At 32.8% G+C, this 22,670-nt stretch overlaps 2 protein-coding genes and 1 long non-coding RNA gene across 9 annotated transcripts in view; 2 read left to right on the top strand and 1 right to left on the bottom strand.

The window, feature by feature from the left end:
- The window catches only part of LOC105212569 (phosphatidate phosphatase LPIN3), a 55,737-nt gene that overhangs the window by 8,958 nt on the left and 24,109 nt on the right, over window positions 1-22,670 (top strand). The gene's annotated exons all lie outside the window — the stretch shown is intronic.
- On the bottom strand, window positions 7,602-17,716 carry LOC128922825 (uncharacterized). The gene is made up of 4 exons (XR_008472012.1): window positions 17,442-17,716; window positions 17,151-17,331; window positions 16,836-17,075; window positions 7,602-7,994 (listed from the first exon to the last, which is right to left on the bottom strand). It is a non-coding gene; the product is annotated as an uncharacterized LOC128922825 (long non-coding RNA).
- Window positions 16,474-21,430, top strand: LOC105212570 (PDZ domain-containing protein GIPC3). 5 transcript variants are annotated; one of them, XM_011184614.3, is made up of 2 exons: window positions 16,474-16,709; window positions 20,209-21,430. In XM_011184614.3, exon 2 carries the CDS (start codon window positions 20,300-20,302, stop codon window positions 21,335-21,337), a length of 1,038 nt encoding a protein of 345 aa, XP_011182916.1. In that variant the 5' UTR covers window positions 16,474-16,709; window positions 20,209-20,299; the 3' UTR covers window positions 21,338-21,430. The 5 variants fall into 5 exon arrangements, with proteins under 5 accessions (XP_011182916.1, XP_011182918.1, XP_011182917.1 ...); XM_011184616.3 differs by lacking the exon at window positions 16,474-16,709 and adding an exon at window positions 17,893-18,033; XM_011184615.3 differs by lacking the exon at window positions 16,474-16,709 and adding an exon at window positions 17,997-18,137.

Here is a 22,670-nt window from a genome sequence, read left to right as displayed (position 1 = left end):
GCGAATCATTTACCGCGTCATGTAAAAGCTGGTCGATGCAACCATCAGCCTATCCAATTATTGTTGTTACTTATTTACATACGAAAAATTGTATATTGGTATGTGTGTGTGTGTGTGTGCCAGGCATGCCGTCCAACCATGCGACCAACCCGCTTGACGATCTGTTGCAATCAAAAATAAGTGCGAGTTGTCAGCAATTGTTGTTTGAGCCTGAGCCATTGCTTGTTATGTACGAAAATATGTGGCTGCTTACTTTGAATATGACTTGGAATCGGTAGTTCTTCTCATTTTCCAATATACAGTACATACATATTTATATCCATACAAAAAATATAACAATATATTTATTATAATCTTGCAACATTTTGAACGGAGTTTATAATAGTTTTATTTACTGAAATGTTGTAGTACATGAAGATAGAAACACGGGCTGGAAACTAGTTGCAATAGAAGACTACAACTCGGCTAAAATATTGTTTCAGTCGTTTAAGGGGTTAGACCACTATAGAAGTTCTAAACTTTTAAGATTAAACTTTCGAAATACAGAGTATCGAGCCATTTTTGGGAGTTTAAATACAGGTTTCCAATTTACAAATGTTGCGTCTTGTTTTTATGATCGTTAGAAAACTTTAAAACAAAAATAATAAGTTTCTGAAAGTTCCTGCAGGGTATAAGGTCTTAAGAATACTGTTCTGTATCTGTCAAACCAAATAAGAAGACAAAAAACGGATGATGACATCTGTAGACCATTTACACAACGAGGTCACTAAGCTCACGGTTAAAGCGCATGACGAATTACTCTCCAAGCTGTTTCGGCTGGAATGCTGTCGTCGAAAACATCCCAGCAGTCATCTGCTTCAAACAGAACCTTCGGCCAGTTGCATCAATGTCATTCTAACAGTATGTCGACCTCATCGAAGAATACCTAGATCAGACTTCAAATGCAGACAACTTCAGACACGCCTTAAACGCCATACACAGAGGAACCATGAACACCTTCCTCCGCGTGACACTAGTTATCTCTTTGTATGCCAAAGAACCTAACTCAGCTAACATTCCGGGTCTTTTCCTGCGCCTCCCGTTAGGCGACCTCTCCCTCTAATTGGGGTATGAATAATCAATAAAACAATTACAAAAACGCAACGTTTCACAAATCAGTCGGATCCGAATTTTTATCCTGTCAATTTAGGGCTGCAACCCTAAATATTATTTGGGTTATGTTTTTTGCCGCTTCAACAATAATCATATCGATATCGGAAAAAGGAAATTTTTTCCCACTAACTCACTTCCTTAATATGTAGCGGAGTTAAAAACCCTTTAGGATTTTGGAATGGTTTTTCAATGAAAATATGGCTTTATTCTTCGAGATAATATCCATCTAGAGTTTTCAATACCGGTTCTATAGTGTTAAGCTTCGAGGGCTTCAAAGGAAGATTGTTTTCATTATGATTTGATTTAAATCTCTTTCCAGCTCACTTTTTCCTTCACGGCAGATATTATTTATGCTGAAGCAGATCTGCTATAAAATTTCAATTTGAATCAATTTCGTAAAAAGGTGTTCTCCTGAAGGTCTCCATACCAAATCATACGTTCTTCTAAAGTCCGTATATCTAAGGGTTCTGGAAATATTGTTAAACCCGTTTTTTGAGTATCTAATGTCGAGCTCCGCACGAAGTTATATCAACCTTAGCTCTTTTACTTTTCATTTACCTCATATGAGTCAATTTCGCTGCGTGTGGACCACCTTTGTGGCAATACACACGTACTGCTATTACTGCATTAAATTGTAGATATGTTTGTGCAACATTGTATGGCTAACCAATATTATTTGTTTATTTTGTCTTCAACGCAGCGTCTTTGCGATTTGCATTGTTCAACAATGGCTTTTAGCTGCAGTGATGACTAATAAGCTGGTCGTAAAGTAACTGTAGATTAACAAAGGCATCACATGGTGCTCATAACATTATTGAAAAGCTGGTTATATGTATCTACACATACATACAGATGTAAATGCTAAAGTATGTGTGAGCGTGTGTATATTTGGACTTTGCAGATTAAAGTTAAACTTGCTTTAATCGTTTCTTATTAAAGGTGGTCAAACAAGAATTGACTAACTAACTGTAATTAATTTGGGTTTATACCTTCAGTTGCGCGGTAGCTTAAGGGTGTGACTGGCGATTGGCTGATGTGTACATATGTACTTCGGAATCCGGATGCAACACACACCAAACTGTTTTACAAAGATTTTTTTTCTTTAATTGAGCACAATCTTGGGTAGTTTGTGAAACCTTCTGGTGGAATTATAGTCTGAAGTTGGCTAGCTTTTTGTCAACTTGATCTGAATTTTGAATTTTAATTGCAGCTTGTTCAATTCGTTCGCTCTTTTTAAACAATTTATTAAAACATTTTCGTATAAAATTGATTATATGATTTGAAAATGAAACGATTTGAATCTAAGTCACGGTTAATGATCACCGATCTCTGGACGAGTCCGTAAAAAGGCACTACCACCTTTGAAATACATTAGTTATGTATTATCAATACATAGCATGCTCATCAATCCTTGTTCCATCTTATATATAATTCACTTCAGGGGATCCAATATAAAACCTTTCCTATTAATGGTTCCATTTTGAATTCTTATATCAAACATGGACCCAATTTTCGTTGGCTATTACAATAAACATTTTCGGGGGACATATGTGAGTATTTTCGGGCACCGGTACTAACGAAATTCTTAGATTGTTGAATTTTACCAACTTGCAAGGATTGTTATGACACTTAATATCATTCAATTACATAATTTAAAGTATTTATAATCCACAATAATTTCTCCAACAGTGGTTCGGCTGAATGAGGTTGACTCTTGATCACGTTTGAATGCTGCAAAGACAGAACTAATCCAAATATTCACTATCTATCGGGAAGAAAATATCGTTTAAAAACCTGTACCTTTTTATGTTCGAATTTTCGAAATTAAAATTGTATATTCGAATTTTCGAAACTAAAGTTTTATATTCGAATTTTCGAAATTAAAATTTTATATTCGAATTTTCGAAATTAAAATTTTATATTCGAATTTTCAAAATTAAAATTTTATATTCGAATTTTCGAAATTAAAATTGTATATTCGAATTTATAATTTTTAGCTTCTGAAGTATTTGTTAAAAGCAAAATATAAAAATTCCGCGAATAAATTTTTACAGATATAAAAAATAAAATCTATGTGTATATCTTATAAGAATCATAATGTATAGACGCTACACGAAATCAGAAGCATTTCTCCACCAACAGAGAGAGCAGCTCAACACAATTGCGGTTTCATTTGTTTGAACAGCTGTTATAATTTGTACGATTCGTTACTCTCTAACGCTTGGCTTTTATCTATATTGAATAAATTAGTCATGCATTGCCCTTTTATATTAATTTTCCTCGAACTTCATTGGTAGCAGCTTCATTTAGCTATGAGTACCCGTCGTATGCACGTATGTATGTAGTCATATGTGGTCACAAATTCTCGCAACGTATCACGCTTTATGGTCTGATTCGTTGATTCGGCGATCAGGTGATAAAATCGCTTGTGCTACGCTTTGTGGTCTGCAAAGTCATAACAGCTGATATGCGATATCGAAAGACATAAATTCGGCCGAATAAACAGAAGTACATACATATGCATGACAAACCGCGATTATGGTTATATACATATATGGTTTGTACATATGTATGTAATTGTATATTATGAAGCCGGCATCATACGATTCACTACACAAAAGCAACACAAAATAATCAACAAATGCCAAAGCTTATTTTAAACTACTCTCATCTGTTTATGGGAGAGTGCTTTTATTTGTGTATAATATAAACAAATCCACAATTTGATCTACTCAAACAAAGTTTAAACAATTGTAATATTTTTTTTCGTGAAAGCTTTGTGCTCTTTCTAAAATTTTAAGAGTGCAGAAAGCTTTAGAGGAACTCTTTAATTTTTATTTACTCTGTGTAATCGCTAAAAGAGTAATGGATTAAGTAAGAGAGTTTTTCGCATTTGCAAAAAAAAAAAGTTAATACATACGTACATATATAAATATTTATATAGATTTGTATATGTCTAAAACATTTCTGCCTGTGACGATAACCGCCAGGTCTTAATGCTAGTTGAAAAATAGTTTTATTACCTCGAAAACAAAGTTTTTGCCCATTTGGCTTTAAGAAGGAATAGTGCCGCAAATTAGGAACGGTGACATGACTCAACCTGCCCCCATTTAATATTTAATATTTGCTATTTATAGTTTTGGCCATATTGTACTTTGTAGGTACTGACAAATCATTTCGTTTAATTTTCTAATATTTTTGGTTTTTCAAAAGAAACACAAAAAAATATTAAATTCACGAGACAGTTAATATGTAGTAACTTATTTGACCCAAATCATGTAGAACTTAAGACTTTTGTATTATATGTACCTTCAGAAATTTAAAAAATACTAATTTTAACAAGAATTCGGTTATACCATATATTCTTATGATTAAGAATATGTATAATATAATAGATTATATGGAAACCTCATTAAAATGGTATAACCACTTGCTTCCTTGTCTCAATCAATTAATACTAGTCTATTTAATTTAAGGCAGTAGTCTGCTTTACAGGCTTCAAAAAATCGATTGTTTTGTTTTGTTTTAAATCTCTTCCAAAACTATCCAGGAATATGTCTTTAAAATTCCAGAGGCCAATTCGACATATTTTCGAAGCTAGAGCAGTTTTAGTGGCCGAGCGTCGAGCAGGTGCGAATGCTCAGGTTAGAAAACGGCGATAGCAAAAAGAATAGAAAAAGATCGAACCAAAGTGATCTAGCTTCAGTATTAAATTATCTTCTATTTGAACTAAAAAAGTTGGACAAAAGTATTATTTAAACTACTTGTTTTGCAACTTAAAGTCAATTTTTTTCTTAAAAAAGTGAATTTTTTTTTCAAACTTCGAAAAAATTTGGAATTTTATAACTTATTCGGTATATGTATATAGTTCATAAAGAAAAGAAATTTATAAAAATAAAAAAAAGAATTGGTTCGACTGTTTCAGATGCATCGCACGACCTCCATCACCGGCACCGATTTACAAGTGCAGACTCCAGGCGCTCCAGAAAAATACTTACAACTTTGATAAAATTTCAATATTTTTTAATAATAAATATTGTTTTTTAAGCCTTAAATATAGTACACTATCGTCTTAAAATTCCGTTTACCGCAATCATTTCCGTCACTTTCAAAAAAAAAAAATGCTAAAAAAACGCCTTTTTCGGCTTCTAAAGCAGACTACTGCCTTAATCCAGTTTTTATTCACATCTTTTATTTATTTATACCACTTTATTTAATTTATACCAGTTATACCAATTTATACATTCGTTACTCTTTAAAATTACAGTGATTTCACATCATACGGCCTCTATTAATTATACCAGTTTATTTCATTTATACCAGTTGTTTGTTCGATTCGGTACTCTTCAAGTACTGGTGAATCGATACAAGCTATTAGCTACTACATCGATGATTCTACCATTGTGGGCTACATTGTGTTTTATTAAAGTTTCTATTTGCACATCAATTCGATCTAGTATATTCGTTCATACCAGTTTTTTTTTACCTTGCCACTGCATAAATTTACAGTGATGTCATAGCGCACAGCACTTCTATTAAATTACACCAGTCTATTATACCAATTGCTTGTTCGATGACTGTACCATTGTTGGTCACATTTTGTTTTTCTAAAGTTTCTCTTTTACATAATTTCGTTGACTTTCATAAACAAAGCAGTAAACAGCTTGCGCTCTAGTCCCCCACAAAGTAGCACATATTTAAATCGTAGATAACTTTAAAGCCACAAACAAGTCAATAGTTTTGTTTTCCAACATTGATATAAATTTATCAACAACAATAACGTCCATAAACACTGCTGAAAAACGAAAACAACAACAACAAACAATTGCAAATATTGTAACTTTACAAAATCAGTATTTATTGCTTTTTTGCCAGCTGTCGTCCGGCGACGCAAATTGCAAGCGCAAATGCACTTTAAGTACACAGTACTTGCTTACATACCGATATACATACGTAAGTGTACACAAGCTTGTAATTTAATGATAAAATGCAATTAAGGCGAGTTGTTTTTGTTTACGACAAACTATTCAATAGCAAAACAAGAGGCTCGCAAATGATAAAATCAAAACAATTCAAACAAGTAAGGTGGGCCGTAGATCGGGGGGGGAATTTGTATTACATAATCGATAAGAATTTAGAGTGGTGCATACAATTTGTACTACAATCATGTGGGACAATTTAAGGGGTTATATACAGTTAGGATTTTCAAAAAATCGATTTTTTTTTGCGTTTTCTTAATATATATATATCTGAGTATACACACGCAAAATTTTCAGGCGATCCGACGAATACTTCCGAAGTTATAGACACATTAGTGAAGGCGCACCGACTACATGTAAAGTGCTTTCAAAACTTTAACCTCGTTTTTCTCGAAACAGTGTTTTCAAAGTCGGTGGGCAAGATTTCTCAGAAACGGCTGAACCGATCGGTGTGAAATTTTTACACAAGCTTCTTAACTATATTTAGTAATTTATCGAAGGATTTCCCCATCCGATGAAAATTTCTTATTTTTATAAACAATTAAAGACCCGAATTTTGGTCTAAAATCGAACCTTTTGCTTTGAGTAGCCGCAATTTTTTCAATTTTTTTTTTTTTGCTAATTCCAAGAGGCCTTTTTTGCGGACCTCTGCAAGATTGGCAATATCAACATTCCCGATAATTATTTTAGGCAATAAAAAATATGTGAATATAGTTTAAGGTTGTCACAATATACCTGCCAAGTTTCAAATCAATAAGCCAAATAGTTTGCTTAGAAAAAATTCTTGAAACATGTCTTTTTTTCGACCTCCTAACTGTATATAACCCCTTAATTATTGTAGGTCAAAGAAGTCGTGTAGACAAAAAAAATAATAGATTTTTATCGATTCCACAAAACCGATACCATATTCGGCAAAATTTTTAGAGACGAATTAATTAAATTAATTTATAAAAAAATTGTTTAGATCATCATTACGGAAAATATATATCTTCGAAGAATGTCGAATCGATTCAGAAACCAAACCAAAATCTAAAAGTCGTGTTAAATCGATTATTAGGTGTTTGATTCATTTGTATGTGATTAAATTAATCTAGAAATAATATATTTGGGGTCGATATGATTACAATTTTCAAAATAATTATAAATTTTCAAATTTATCGTTTGTTTCCTATAATCGTTACTGATTCAAGCAATATTTTCCCATAGTATTATCTTTAGCCAGACAACTTTAAATTCACTTGTCCTGAAAGAGTATAATAGCCTTTATGTGAACAACATGTTTTTATATTTGGCCGCATTGTGCTCGGGTATAAATGCATACGTGTTGAATAATAAATTTTGCATATTTATATGTACGTGCATATGCGTTTTGTGCTACGACGTGCAATGCCAGCAAAAACAAAACTTGTAGTGACAACGGCCACAAGGAAACCGGTGATGACTATATTTATATACCTACATACATATATACATATATATTAATTGTTTATGCTAAAGTATATGTTTTATTTCTCTAGCAAATTTTGTTTACAATTTAAACGCATTGTTAATTATGCAATATAATCACGCCTGCATACAGACATACATACAACGACGTTCTTAGTATAGCTAAAATGAATAGAACGTTGAAGGTACACGGAAAAAATTAATACAAAAATTCATCTTATCTAATAATTTAATATTTTTACCATATAAAATTAAGAGAGCTTTTGACCCTATTGTTATTCGATATACACAGATTTTACTAGTTTAAGTTGCCTCCGAACAGTTTGGTGAGTTCTAAAGCTTTCAAAACTGCATCCCAAAATATATCCATTAATTTACTAATCGAATCCTTCAAAGTTCCAACACTGTCCAGTTTTACTATTAACGAAAATAAAAGAATATTACAAGAAAGCAAGACGAAGTTAGAGCAGCTGGAGATACGACAGCTTCTTGGATGGATTTTGTTCGAATATTTGTCATTTATTCATGTATGAGTCAATCCTTTGCAAGTAAAAGTGTGATTTGATAATATAGAATCGCACAAAAAAATGGTATAAAAACTGGTATAACATATAAAATAATATAATTAAGCGATTATACCATTTTGTTTAGCTAAAAATGTAAGAAATACTGATTTAAATATATAAAATGAGCAGAGGTCAAACATAGCGAGTATAAAATGGATCAATCGAAGACGATTTGTCATAAATATTTATCAATATTATTGAGTATAAAATGGGTCAATCGAAGACGATTTGTCATAAATATTTATCAATATTTTTGTAAAAAACATAAGAGAAAAAACAAATATATGTACATTTTTAAAGACACATTTTAATAAATTGAATATTTTAGAAATTCGGTCTTCTCGCCAATAATATTTATCACTAAAAAATTATAACCGACTGCATTGTTTATTTATGATATATTCATCAAAGTTTAGTTCGCTTTATTTGCTGCAATTTTTTTTAGAGTTCTAATTATAACAAGTTAGGAAGGGCTAAGTTCGGGTGTAACCGAACATTTTATACTCTCGCAATTTATTTATTTAACTTTATTTATATTATATAATACACAATTTGACCCACATATTCGTCATATATATTGTATAAAGTCCATTGAAAGTTGGAAATCATAATATTAGGTTAGAAGCACCGAGGTCCTCGTGTTCGATATATGGGGCCTTAAAAACCTATGGTCCGATTTCGGCGATTTTTAGAATGCCACACTATAAATGCAGTATTTGTCTACTGATATCTTCACTAGTGCTTGCTTTATATATTGTAAAGTAACCAATTCAGATCGTCTTCAAAGTTCTGGTATATAGGAAGTAGGCTTGGTTGTGAAGCGATTTGGCTTATTTTCACAACATATCATTGGGATGTAAGGAAACTATTACACACCAAGTTTCATTGAAATCCGTCGAGTAGTTCCTGAGATATGGTTTTTGACCCATAAGTGGGTGACGCCACGCCCATTTCCCATTTTGTAAAAAAAATCTGAGTGCAGCTTCCATCTGCCATTTCTTATGTGAAATTTAGTGTTTCTGACCTTTTTCGTTAGTGAGTTAACCCACTTTTAGTAATTTTCAACCTATCCTTTGTATAGGAGGTGGGCGTGGTTATTATCCGATTTCTTTCATTTTTGGACTGTATTAAGAAGTGGCTAAAAAAAACCACTGCAGAAAGTTTGGTATATATAGCTCTATTGGTTTCCGAGATATGTACAAAATACCTATTTGGTGGCGGGGTCACGCTCACTTTTCCAAAAAAATTACATCCAAATGTGCCCCTCCCTAATGGGATCCTATGTTCCAAATTTAATTTTTATAACTTTATTTATGGCATAGTTATGACACTGTATGGGTTTTCGGTTTCCGCCATTTTGTGGGCGTGGCAGTGAACCGATTTTGTCCATTTTCGAAAGCAACCTCCTCATGGTGCCAAGGAACATGTGTTCCAAGTTTCATTAAGATATCTTAATTTTTACTCAAGTTATCGCTTGCACGGACAGACGGACGGACAGACATCCGGATTTCAAATCCACTCGTCATCCTGATCATTTATGTATATATAACCCCATATATAACTCTTATATTTCTTGGTGACACAAACAACTGTAATGTGAACAAAACTATTATACTCTGTGCAACAGATTGCGAGAGTATAAAAAGATTTCTCTAAGTGCATGTACTCGCTAATATATTCATAATGTTGCTGTGCCGTTCACCGGCGTCAACCGGCTGTTGACCAAACGAGTTCGCCCCCTCTCAGTCAAAGCCCCCGCAACTGCCGCTGTCAAAGCCAGTGGCGTCAACAACATAGACAGCGAAACCAAAACCAAACGCTGACGGGCCCCCATTGTTGTTAGCCAATAGCCGCGTACAACGCGGAAACGACGAAGCAAAATATGTGTACATAAGAACATGACAAACATACATATGTATATGTATATATGTATATATAAGTAAATAAATTCTTAAGCTACATATAAACAAGCAAGTATGTGCTGAAGTAAGATTATTGACTTGTTTTCATCGCATTAGTAATGCTTTGTAAACAATATTTTGCTTAAGCACCCACACGCAGACGATTCCTCAACTCATTAAAAGTTGTTTACATCTTCGACTTATTGGTCTAGTAATGTGAATGCGTACGAGGAAAGTTCGTTGAATATATGTACATATGTTCTATATGATACAGTAATTAGTCTGTGATATTTATTTATGAATTTCTATTTTGTTAAAGAAAATATCTGACAACCATTGGATCGACCCTCGTAAGCGCGTGCTCTCTGTAGACGCCTTTCCAGTCACGTTTCTTAAATTAAAGTAAGCAAAATGTTGTTTTTTGTAAATTTTCTGTTTTCTATGTTTAAATTTGGAATTTCTCGTACATTTTCGCAACAAGACATATAATTTAAATATCAAATAATGAGCCAAAAGCGATTATAAATTGTGTGTCTATATATAAAATAAGGAATGTTGAGTTTCAATTTGTTATTTCAATAGGCATTACATTGTAGATACTTGGAAAGATTGCAAATCGCCCTATCACTTTTAATAACATATAATTCAACATTTTATTACGTGATTTTTGAACTTAAGCTGTTCACTAATGCACGCTTATGTGACATAACCGTCGCATGTAAATTGACAGATAAGTTGTTGCTGACTATACATACATTATACGTCATTAGCGATCGCGCGATACTAAAAGCTTTATAATTTCCTCTAGAAAATCGCCAACTGATTTGCATGGAATTTACGCACTAAATTGAATAACTGAAGCATAAATTTGAATTAGAGTATGTATATTTTGTTTAGAAAGCGTTCGATGAGAGCATTCTGATTAAACGTTGACGTTAGTAACTTTATTTCTATATTCATAAGTGAGATATCAAATTTGAATATAATGAAAGTAAGGCTTAAGGGGGGGTAAGGTTTGCTTCGTCAAATTCATGTTTGTTTCATGAATTTTTTTAGAAAAAATTATTGCTGTAGGTTTATTTTACTTATTATTATATGAAAGTATTACATTTGAAGGATAATTAAAAAAGTTGTATCGAAAAATAGCGACGAATAACGAATAACACCTCGAAAAAAAGTGGTTGTGCGGTGACCAGCCTACAGCATCACTGGATCATCTGAAACCAAAAAATCAAAATGCTTTCTTTAGATTATTAGTTTATCTTTCAATTGACGTCGAGTTCTTTTTAATCTTTCAATTTATCAATTTTTGGTACCATTTTCAAGCCAAAATGACGATTTTAGATGAAAAACTCGACCTATTTGTTATTGTAAAATTGTTAGTAATTAAAATTTTTGGAAAAACTCGACGTCATTCAAGAGCTATATATATGTAGAATATTTGTTCAAAATTTCAAAACGATCGATACAGTAGTATTTTCTGTAGGCTGGTCACCGACTTTAAAAATGACATATTTGGGAAAATCGATTCAAAGTTTTGAACACTCAGCGCAAGTAGCTGGAGGTACCGTTATTCAACCTGCTGTAACTTCGTTAGTTTTTCTCCGAATGACCTAAAATTTTAACCTAATATTCTTGAGATGTTGCTGGTTCAGAAAAAAATAAAAAATAATGAAAAAAAAGTTGTCAAACCTTACCCCCCCTTAACATGACATTTCCGGTTTTCAGAAACAATCTACAGATGCTCTATCTGTTGGAGAAATGTAAATAATGCTGTTTTCGAATCCACAATCAAGCTTCAAATGAAATTGAAACCAATTTCTTACAAAAAATATTAAACATCAAATCGTTACGAACGCTTTCCTTTAAATTTTAGTCTCGTGATTTTTCCTCAAATCTTTTAGTTCGCTCGAAAATTTATATTTTGCAAATAATTTAGATATTCTCAGCACAATCGTGTGGAACTCATTAGCATGACTTATATAGTATGTAAATAAATCAAAGTCAATTGCTATTTCGTATTTAACTTTGTACTGTAACTATTCAATTCATTCAAAGCACTTAAGTTGACACATTTAGCTCAATTGAGTAAATTTAATGCAAATTCTAATATATTAATAGAAAGTAAGATCGTCAGTTGCGTGTGGGTAAGGTTTGTGACTACAGCGGTCAGATTGTAGAGCATCATTTCTGTAATGAAAAAGTACTTATGAAGCTCATCAGTTCAGCTCTGCGAGAGCTCAAAGGTATGTAGCTTAAGCCTTCAACGTTCATTGAACGAATAAGCAAAGAAACTCGGCCTATATATCTAATAAAGGTGCATGGAACCATGTGAATCTGTAGAAACAAACGATAAACACGTGTCTAATGAAAAGTTCCTGTGACCTTCAGTTCAACATGTGTGGACATTTAAATAGGCAATGTCAGTTGTATTGTTGTTTATGTGGTTTTATATGCAGACAGTCTTTTTGTTAATTTACGCTTCTAAATTCTAAATATTTTTTTCCTTTTTCGAAACACAAAGAAAACAAGAAGAAAAGCGAAAAAAGCACAAGCGCAAAAACTCAATCAAAGAAAAGTTCGTCGACACGTGACAGTAATTACACGTTAGATGACGAATAGTTGAGGGGGGACACCCCCCGTAGTGACATTGTATATGTATATAGCTTAGTGGCGGGTTCGAAAGTATTTTTAACTTTCCAATGGTGATAATTACTTAGTAGGAAGGTATACAAATAGACCTCGCTTGTTTTATTGTATAAATCTGTAATTGTTAATGGGAGATTGACAGGTGTCTCGTGAGAATTTATTTATTAAATGTGAAATTTTTACTCAATTAACTCAGGATATACTAGTTTGCTACTAAAATATTCACTTATAAGGCACACCCAAAGCAAAAACGTCCTTGGTGGTAAGTGTGAGCCTCTTTTCAGTTCAAAGAACGATCAGCTATATAACTAACTAATAAACTAACCGTTTAGGGGACTTTGACTGTTGGATAGTGCGCTTATTAAGTAGTTTCTTGCAATATAGAATAAAAAACGTAATGACATTTTATGCATGTATGTATGTATGTATGTATGAATATCTGTTGTCGCATAATATAAGTCAATACTTCTTCCGCATAACATTGAGCAGAGTTAAACAGCCTTTGAGCTCGAGGTGCTTAGGCGTTTAATGCAAATATTGTTGATGTTCTATAAACGTAGAAATAGTGCTCAGTATATTATTTACTTATGTATAATTGTACATATATGTATACATATCTACAATCAACTATTACGAATTCATTTTAATTAAATTCTATTTCTATTTGCTTCTATTGTGTCGCTCGTTGGTTTTTTTTTATTATCAAAAGCTGCAAAGTAGTTTTAGTTTATTATATGTTTATGTATATTGCATAATTTATTTACGTTTCTGCTACAATTCGCAATAGTTTTTTTTTCGTTTTTGTTGTTGTGCTTTGCGTCAATGTTGTTAATCTTTCAGTAAGTGACCTTGAAGATGTTTTTGCCCACAAAACTCGTGGCTTTAATATTGTTTTTGTTGTGCAGAGGTGTGTATCGAAAATACATATATATTAGTATATACATACATACATGTAAATGTATATGTGTTTATATATTTATTTGACGAATTTATTTGTTTTGATCACGATTGTGGTTTTGTTGTCATAAGCGCTGAAAAAAGGGGCTCGATCGTTTTGACTACATACGTACATATACGTACATATGTATGTATATGTAGATTTTATAGTTTCTTAATGCGACAGGTTATGGAATTTTTTATCTGTTTTTTTGTTTTCTCTTCATAAATTCAATATATTTACGTTACGTATGCGTAAATTTTTATCGTAGTGGAAATATTTAAAATTTGATATTTTTTATTCATAAAAAATACATAAATACGTATATATTTATAATAATATTGTATATCGCATATAGAAAACAAGTGTTATCATGATCCAGTACATTTCGATTTTTGTCAGTAATATTTTTATTTTATTTTTTTAAATATACCAACCACAGTATCAGCAAGTTGACCCATTTCTACTGTTTAAAAAGAATAAATGTGTTTAAAGGCTTAATAAGAAAAATATACAAACAAAGGTGTTTTGTCTCACTGGTTCCAAAACGTAACTCTTAAAATCGGCTAGAGCCATTATGAGAGAGAATTTCGTTGGCTGAATACACGTCTCTTCTTTTTTCTTTCATCAAGTTAATAAAATAAACCAAATTTACCTTAGGCCATGTCAAAGCAAGAGAGTAGAATTTAAACTACTCGTTTTGATATTTGATCTTTAGAGTTAGTGGCTTGTATTATTATTGAAATTCAGGACAAGCCAACATCCCCAGAACACATTTACTCAACTACTGAATATTTAAGTATATCAGATTATATAATAAATGCTCTAGATAGATATGTATATGTTGCTTTTTTCGATTTGGGATTTCTTCAATGCCACCGAGTTTAGTTACACATATTTTATACCAGATTAACCATTATGACTGACTAAAATTTCTGTCAAAAATTTATGTAAATTTTTTTTAAATTAATCTTAATTTTAAATATCAAAGAAAGTTGCGCTAGTCTATTGCGCATAATGTACTGTCAGTTTGTTTAAACAACTGGTATAATTTGTTCGATACTCTCTCGGTACTCTCAAAAGATTAGCAACAAAGTTGCTAGAGAGTATTATAGTTTTGTTCACACAACGGTTGTTTGTAACACCCAAAACTAAACAAGTTAGATGTAGGGTAATATATATGAAAGTGATCAGGGTGAAGGGTGGAGTTCAAACCCGGATATCTGTGCAAGCGATAACTTGAGTAAAAATGAAGTTTTCTTAATGAAACTTGGCACCGTGAGAGCGGTGCTTTCGAAAATGGACGAAATCGGTTCACTGCCACGCCCACAAAATGGCGAAAACCGAAAATATATAAAGTGCCATAACTAAGCTATAAACAAAGCTATTAAAGTAAAATTTGGCACAAGGTATCGCAATATGAAGGTGCATATTTGGATGCAAATCGGTTATTTGTACATATCTCGCAAATCAAAAAAACTATGAACAAAACTTTCTGCAGTCGTTTCTTCCTCCCATAAACAGGTTAGGTTGAAAATTACTAAAAGTGTGTTAACTTACTAACGAAAAACAGAAGGAAGCTTCACTCAGATTTAAAAAAAAAAATTGGAAATGGGCGTGGCATCGCCCACTTATGGGTCAAAAACCATATCTCAGGAACTACTCGACCGATGAAATCAATGAAATTCGGTATATAATACTTTCTTGACACCCTGATGATACATGTGAAAAATGGATGAAATCGGTTCACAACCACGACTACTTCCCATATAACTCAATTTTGAATTCCATCTTAGTCCTTCAATGCAATGTATACATAAGGAACCAATGACGATAGCGAAATAAAACTTTACACAAATACTGTACATGATCTGTGTCATCACTTTTGAAAAAATTGTCGAAATCGGACTATAACTTTTCAATGCCACGGATATCGAATTTGTAGAACTCAGTGCCTAATGGTAATTTTTCACCGAAAATATCGGTAAATCTCTCAGATATCTTAATTTAATTCAGAGGGCATCTTTTTCTTCTAATAGTGTGTCTCTGTATCAGAAATGGTTAAAATCAGGTCATAACTTCCCCTAGCTCTCATATACCTAATTATAGGATTTTCAAATTGGGTCGAATTGTGTGTTATCTTAATAAAAATATATCAATAAATTGCGAGAGTATAAAATGTTCGGTTGCACCCGAAATATTAATATAGTCATCTACGCAAATATTAAATGTTCGAACTTCAAGTGATTTCTTTTTGTGAAGGTATGTCTCACCAGTTGAAAATCAATATTCGAATATTCGATGCTTGATTGAATAGATAATACCTTCTATTTGGAGAATATTGGTGCGAAATTGGACAAAAAGAATTTTTTTTTGTTTTTATGCTCGAAATTCTGATTATCTTAAAAATTTTGGAAAAATATTAAAATTTTTATTAAAATACAATTAAAGAAGAGCAAATTCCACTTCAAATTGATCGTCTCATTTGGATAAAATATTTTACAACTAAGCCATTTCGTCATTTGAACTGATTACGGTGTCAATAATTTGCAAAATATGTTTCTCAACATTTCCCAGTATTTTATCTTACTATTGATTATTAATCAGTTATTGCGATTTAATAATATTAATTATATGTATACATATGTATGTGTGTCGTTATTACACTAAAGTTTCTTATCAACCATTGAAACAGTTATTTCATATTTTATCATGCCAGTACATTTGTGTGTGAGTAATCAAAATGCTGGCAACACACATTTCCCAACTTACTGCTTCTGCCAGTAATTGCCATAACTGTCATAAAAACTCTACAAAACATCGGTTTTTTATCGAACAATGCGTAATTAATCAATTTCTTTGTAAAAACAAATAAGAAAAATTAAAGAAACTGTCAAGTTGGTTATTCACATTTTTTTAAATCATTTTCCGACAATTAAAATTTCTTGTGTGTTATAAATTAATAGGAAAAAATAAAAATTAATTGCAGTATTCACTTAAATATTTAGAACGAACTGTGATCAAGGATATATGGTACCAAAAATTACTCATTTCCATGTGCATGAATTTATTGAAGAAGGTATTCTTAGTGAAAAATAAAAGTGTTTTACGAAAAAATGTATGTAAAATAATGAGAAATTGCTGAGCACGCGGAATATTAATAACAGTTAAACAATCAATTGAATTGCAATTCAGTTTGACTTACCAGGTGTAAGCGACAGAAAACAACTCCAAATAGTTTTTATTGCCGAGTAGACAATTCTTGGCTAGATAAATTAGGTTCAGTTCCGGTTCCAAAAGCACGAATATCATTAAAAGGGAAGGTCATAAAAAATGTTGACCTCCCAAAATATTTGTGTTTATTTGGTTTCCTGTAACTTATTATTCACTGTAATGATTAGAGCTTCATTGAAAACCATGTGATGTCTGAAATAGCTGAAATGATCTGAAATTGTTCAAAAGCATAACAACAGTGAGATAACATAAATCTGTATGGCTGGTAAGAGTTGGGGAAACATACCAAGCTCTGTCTCATCAGTAGAATTTCCAAAAAATATTCGTACAATAGTTTATATGCCTAGAAAGAGGAAAGTTTGTAACAACCTCAATCCAAATCCAAAAAGCACATACGTCAAATTCTCTTAAGATGTTTCTGCCTTCTTCGATATCAATATCATTTCGTGGTGTTAGCCTTAACCAGACTGCAATAGGGTAAAAAACAAATTCATCTTTCATGAAGGTTCAGATTGAATGTTTGATTTTTTTCCAAAAGGAAAAGAGAAGCAAGACGATTTGATCGATTATAACTCACCGATATAGATACCTCTTAATTAGAAGAAGTATTTATTAATTCTGGTTCAACCACGAGAATTTTATAAAAACTTATATTAAAGATTATCTATAAAACGATCGATAGCAGATGATATAGATCTTCCTTTCTCAGCACATCATTTCTAAAATAAACTTAAACTGGAAAGTACAGTGATATCAATTTATTTTACTCATTATCGTGATATCACTCACTCAAGTGGGCTCTCTTTCATTTATTACTCTCAAATTGGGGGTTACCACTGGAAAATGTTACTGCTACCAAAAACTACTACTATTTTTCCTGTCTCCAGTATCTTATCAAATCTTATAAATATACAAATGTAGATGTTCAGTATTCCAATGCAAACTGCCTGCCTGCCGGCCACTGGAAAGGAGTGAGCGCGCCGCCGTTGAGTGCGCTATTTGCTTTGCCGCTTATCTTCACACAGTGTTCCTTATTGCGCCCGAGTTGTTCTCCAAGAAGTCTTATCGCCATTTCACGCATTTCTAGATAAGACGTTCATGAAATGCTGACAAAGCGACGTAGCATTTTTGTAGTTTCTGAATGCCAGAAGTGCCATTTTTAGCGAGCCGTACGTATAACTTTCCTCCCAACGCGTGTACTTTAATCGAATAAATTTAATAATAGTTAATACCTTAATTAAATAAAAGCGAAGCGAAAGTGTGATCAGTGCGTGTACGAATTAATAAGCAATTTCTCATTATTAGAAACGTAAAGAATTTATGGTGTTTGTATTGCATTTAGACGCAAGTACTTCTACACTTGTATTTCTGTTTATGAATCATATGTAGCTGCTGAGTATGGTTTTTAACCTCACTTATTAACATACATATTTGTGCACACGTAGTTACATACATATATGGTGTAAGAACTAAATACAAATAAACAAAAGAAGAAATGCATTTATGCTGAAACTAATTAGAGAATATACTCATGAAACTATATAACTGAATATATGTTGCAACATTTGTATATATATACATGCAATACATACAGATATTATCTACTTTGGATATAGTTTTAACTGATAAATAGTGGTTTAAGTTATTTTTAACTGAATTGTGTGGTTTTGGATAGTTTTATAATTAGTAGCTAACATAATAATAAAAGTGTAGTTTGGACTTATGGAGAGTGCTTTGAAATAATTAAATTCTCAGATCTTTTAAAAAATTAAGGATGCAAAATTTCCGGATATAATAAATATTTAGAAGAGAAGTTTATGAACCTCTGAACCCTTGTTTGAATAACTTTGTCCCTTGTGAACCCATTGGGTTGGTTACACAGGCTTTAGAAACATCACAGCTTTATTCATGAATAGCTTTGCTTCCAAAAAAAGATTGCAAAATAGTGACGATTCATACTGAGAATAATATTTCAATTCGTTAATCCAACGTGTATATCGTCAAAAATATCACAACGGAGGATGATCTTATCTGACCACTAATCAGTTCTCCAGTTGTGGAATCAGTTATCAATCTGATTACTACTTTCCATCAGATTATTTGAACAGTAAAGTATGTGCCAGCAGTTATTGAACCATTGGCAAGCTAAAAGCAAACATTTATGCCGAAATCATGTCCTCACCGTCCAAGGTTCTCGAAAAAATAATGGAACACATAACATAATGTGCTCATTGGTGAAGAAAGATGGCAATACTACATATATAAAGGCGGTTGTACCGAAATTCGAGCGGACATATGAGGACCTTACTCTAAGAAAATCCACGAAAAAAATAAAAGTTACTCAATTAACAGATATACAATTTTGAATACAATTTTGAATACAATTTTTCACGTTAGCAACCTAACTGCCTTCCCTCAATAAAAGCGGCAGCGGCAAAAAATTCTCATGCCCATACAATTTGTATGGGGCATACCTAAATAACGCGACGGCGACGCTGAGCGGTTGAAATTTTCTATTTTGACAGAGCGTTCCGAAGTAAAGTCGGCTGCGAAAAAACAACAATTCAAGTAAACATTTTGATATTTGACGTAAAGTTGCCGCTTTTATTTAGGGATGGCGCATCAACGTTAAAGCTGAGCGTTAAAAAACGTTCCGCAAACGCTTTTATTTAGCGAAGGCAGTAACAGTTGATATAAAATCATTCGTACCTACCTAGTATATTTGCGATGATCGGAGATAAACTTCAATTCTTATCGCGCCATACAAATCACGAGCCACTCTAGTAAGGCATAAAAGTAATACCCATAAACCGCAACAATTTATTTCAAGGGACTCATTATCGACAATTTCAAAAGAACACACCTCGAAGTCATTTTTAATTTCAAAGTAATACTTCTTTTTAAACTGAAGATTTTTTAAGACTGGAGAACGTACTATTCGCAGTAATATGTTATAATAACAGAGGAGAAAAAAAATTAACTGAAAATGGTTCAATATCAAGCTAATCATAGAAACAGTAGTGATAGAAAACAATGTCAAACCTTTGAATTTATATTCTTCAAAAGTAAAGATCTTTCATTTCATTGTATAAAACCAAGACTAGGGTCCGATATACATAGTACATAAATTAGAATAAGTACTCTCCATACGCGTAAACCACTCCTTTAAAATGAAACTGCAATATAAAACTCACGAATTAACAAAACAGAATCATTAAATCCTATTGTAATATAAACATACTCAACACCGGTGATGTTATTAACCAACAAACCAAGCTAACACTAGCAGTAAAATATGGAGCAAAATTTTTGTTAAATCATATGTAAATTCTCTCCACAAACAGATACAAAAGCCAAGCCATCATCACATATTGAGATAGAGAGAGTGAGAGAGCGAAAGTAAGCAAAGTGGAACATTTTCGGGAACACTTCACTATGCCGCTGTTTTCTAAAAAGGGGCCAAAATTTGGTAGAACAGATTCCGAACTGTCTGCAAATGCCGCATCCACTGCCACGAGTGCTAACCCATACAACGACAACAATAACACAACGGCTAACGGTAAAGCCAGCACTATGAATGGTAGTAGCAGTGCAAATACCCGTAACGATCCATACATTCCCAAACCGCAGCTAATATTCCACTGTCAACTGGCGCACGGCAGTCCAACTGGTTTGATAACCGGCTTTGCGAGTGTACGTGAGCTCTATAAGAAGATCGCCGAATGCTATGATATACCTGTCGAGGAGATACTGTTCTGCACTTTGAATTCACACAAAGTGGACATGACCAAGCTGCTGGGCGGTCAAATCGGTCTCGATGACTTCATATTCGCGCATCGGAAGGGGCGACCGAAAGAGATTGAGATTGTAAAGTCGGAGGATGCACTCGGTTTAACCATAACCGATAATGGCGCGGGTTATGCATTCATTAAGCGCATTAAAGAAGGTTCGGTCATTGATCGCATCGAACACATTAGTGTCGGTGATCACATTGAAAAGTTGAATGACATCACTATGGTGGGTAAGCGACATTATGAGGTCGCGCGTCTGCTTAAAGATATACCTACGGGCACCACATTCACATTGCGGCTGGTGGAGCCGATGAAGAGCGGTTTCCAGGGTATCGGTCCGCGTACACAATCGAGAGCGCCCTCCGGACGTGGCTATGGCAGCGGCAAGGAGACATTACGATTTAAGGCGAACGGCAACGTAGAGATCGAGGATAAATTCGATGAATCCACGCAATCCGGCATTGAGGCGATCAATAATTTACTGGAATCGTTTATGGGTATAAATGACACAGAGCTGGCGACACAAATTTGGGATTTAGGCGCGAATAAATCGAATTCTATGGACTTTGCGGAGGCTATTGACAATTCCGATTTGGAATCGTTCGGCTTCACCGATGACTTCATTATCGAACTGTGGGGTGCTGTAACGGATGCCAGACGTCGAAAATCGGCGAAGAACTAAAATGTGTGCCTACAATTTTGAAATAATAATGGAAACTAGCTAATGCTCAGTAGACGAAACGACTTTGGAGGCGTTGAGGAGAGAGAGAGAGAGAGTAAGAAAGAGAGCGAAAACGAGAGAGTAATGCTGTAATACAATGTAAATGACATGTTAAAGGAATATATGCAAATTTAGCGAGTATTGTTTAAATGAAAATTGCGGTATTTTTCCACTATTTTAAAAGTCCGGTGGCATATCAATGTATTTATTTTAAAGTATGTATAATAAATGCGCATTTTTGTTTGTTATACCAATCAGCCTATGCTATAAATGATATTTTCTTAATATTAATGATAAAAAAAATATGTATTTCAGAGAATAATAAAAGAAAATCAATTTGTACGTAAGTGTTTTTGCCAATTTATATATATATACTCTAGTATATATGTATACATATGTACGTACGTAAATATATGTATTTATTATATTATATATTCGTTTAAATATACCAACTAATTAATATATTATATAATATGTAGTTTATAAAAGCGCATATTTACAACAACAAGAATTGTCGAAGTAGAGTAGAGCACTATTTAAACGGATTGTGTAAAAATACAAATAAAACAACAAATGCAATATTTACATATTGGCTTATTAAGGCTTATTATTATTTTTTTTTTTTCGCACAAATTTGTTTATATTTATTCAAATTCTCATTTAAGTTGTGCTGGTAAGTTTATGTTTATCCTTTCATTCCTTTCGTACCACGTGCTAACCGCACTTTAAACCCACATCCATATACATATTAATTTTTTTAATTTTCAAAATTTGTTTTTGTATTTATTTATTTGCATATACACAGCAATTGCCTTGTTTTTTTGGCTTTCATCCAATATTTTCCGCAAAATTTTCACTCGTAGGCGTCGGCATGGCCGGGGCATTTCCTCACCAAGTTCAGTTCATTGATGCTTACAAATGTGCAATGTTTTCGCGTGACTAATTTATGTTAAATTTATGCGTTGAATGGAACAAATATGAACTTATTTAATTTTTTTTTTTTTGAAATTTTTTATTTGGCAGACAAATATGCAGTGTAGAGAAATTCTTTTGCGAATTCTATTTGCTTCGGCGTTAGACGAAAGTTAATTATTATTTGTATACAAGGTTACGTATAGATGTTTCGCGAACTAATGTGAAATATGTATGTTCCATGTACTAGATTTCCTTGTAGTTCTTTCATTATATATAATACTAGCTGACTCCGCAGTCGTTGCACTGCGTGAAATTATTTGTTTTGAAAACAAAGTTGAATTTGTATAGTGTTGGAAAACATTTATTTGCGATTTTTCTA

This window comes from Zeugodacus cucurbitae, chromosome 6, assembly GCF_028554725.1.
Source record: "Zeugodacus cucurbitae isolate PBARC_wt_2022May chromosome 6, idZeuCucr1.2, whole genome shotgun sequence".
NCBI lineage: Eukaryota > Metazoa > Arthropoda > Insecta > Diptera > Tephritidae > Zeugodacus > Zeugodacus cucurbitae.
This window is presented reverse-complemented; position numbering and strand designations above follow the sequence as displayed.

Excerpts from the sequence above, each read along its gene's own strand:
- LOC105212570 (XM_011184614.3), top strand. The coding sequence starts at position 20,300 with ATGCCGCTGTTTTCTAAAAAGGGGCCAAAATTTGGTAGAACAGATTCC.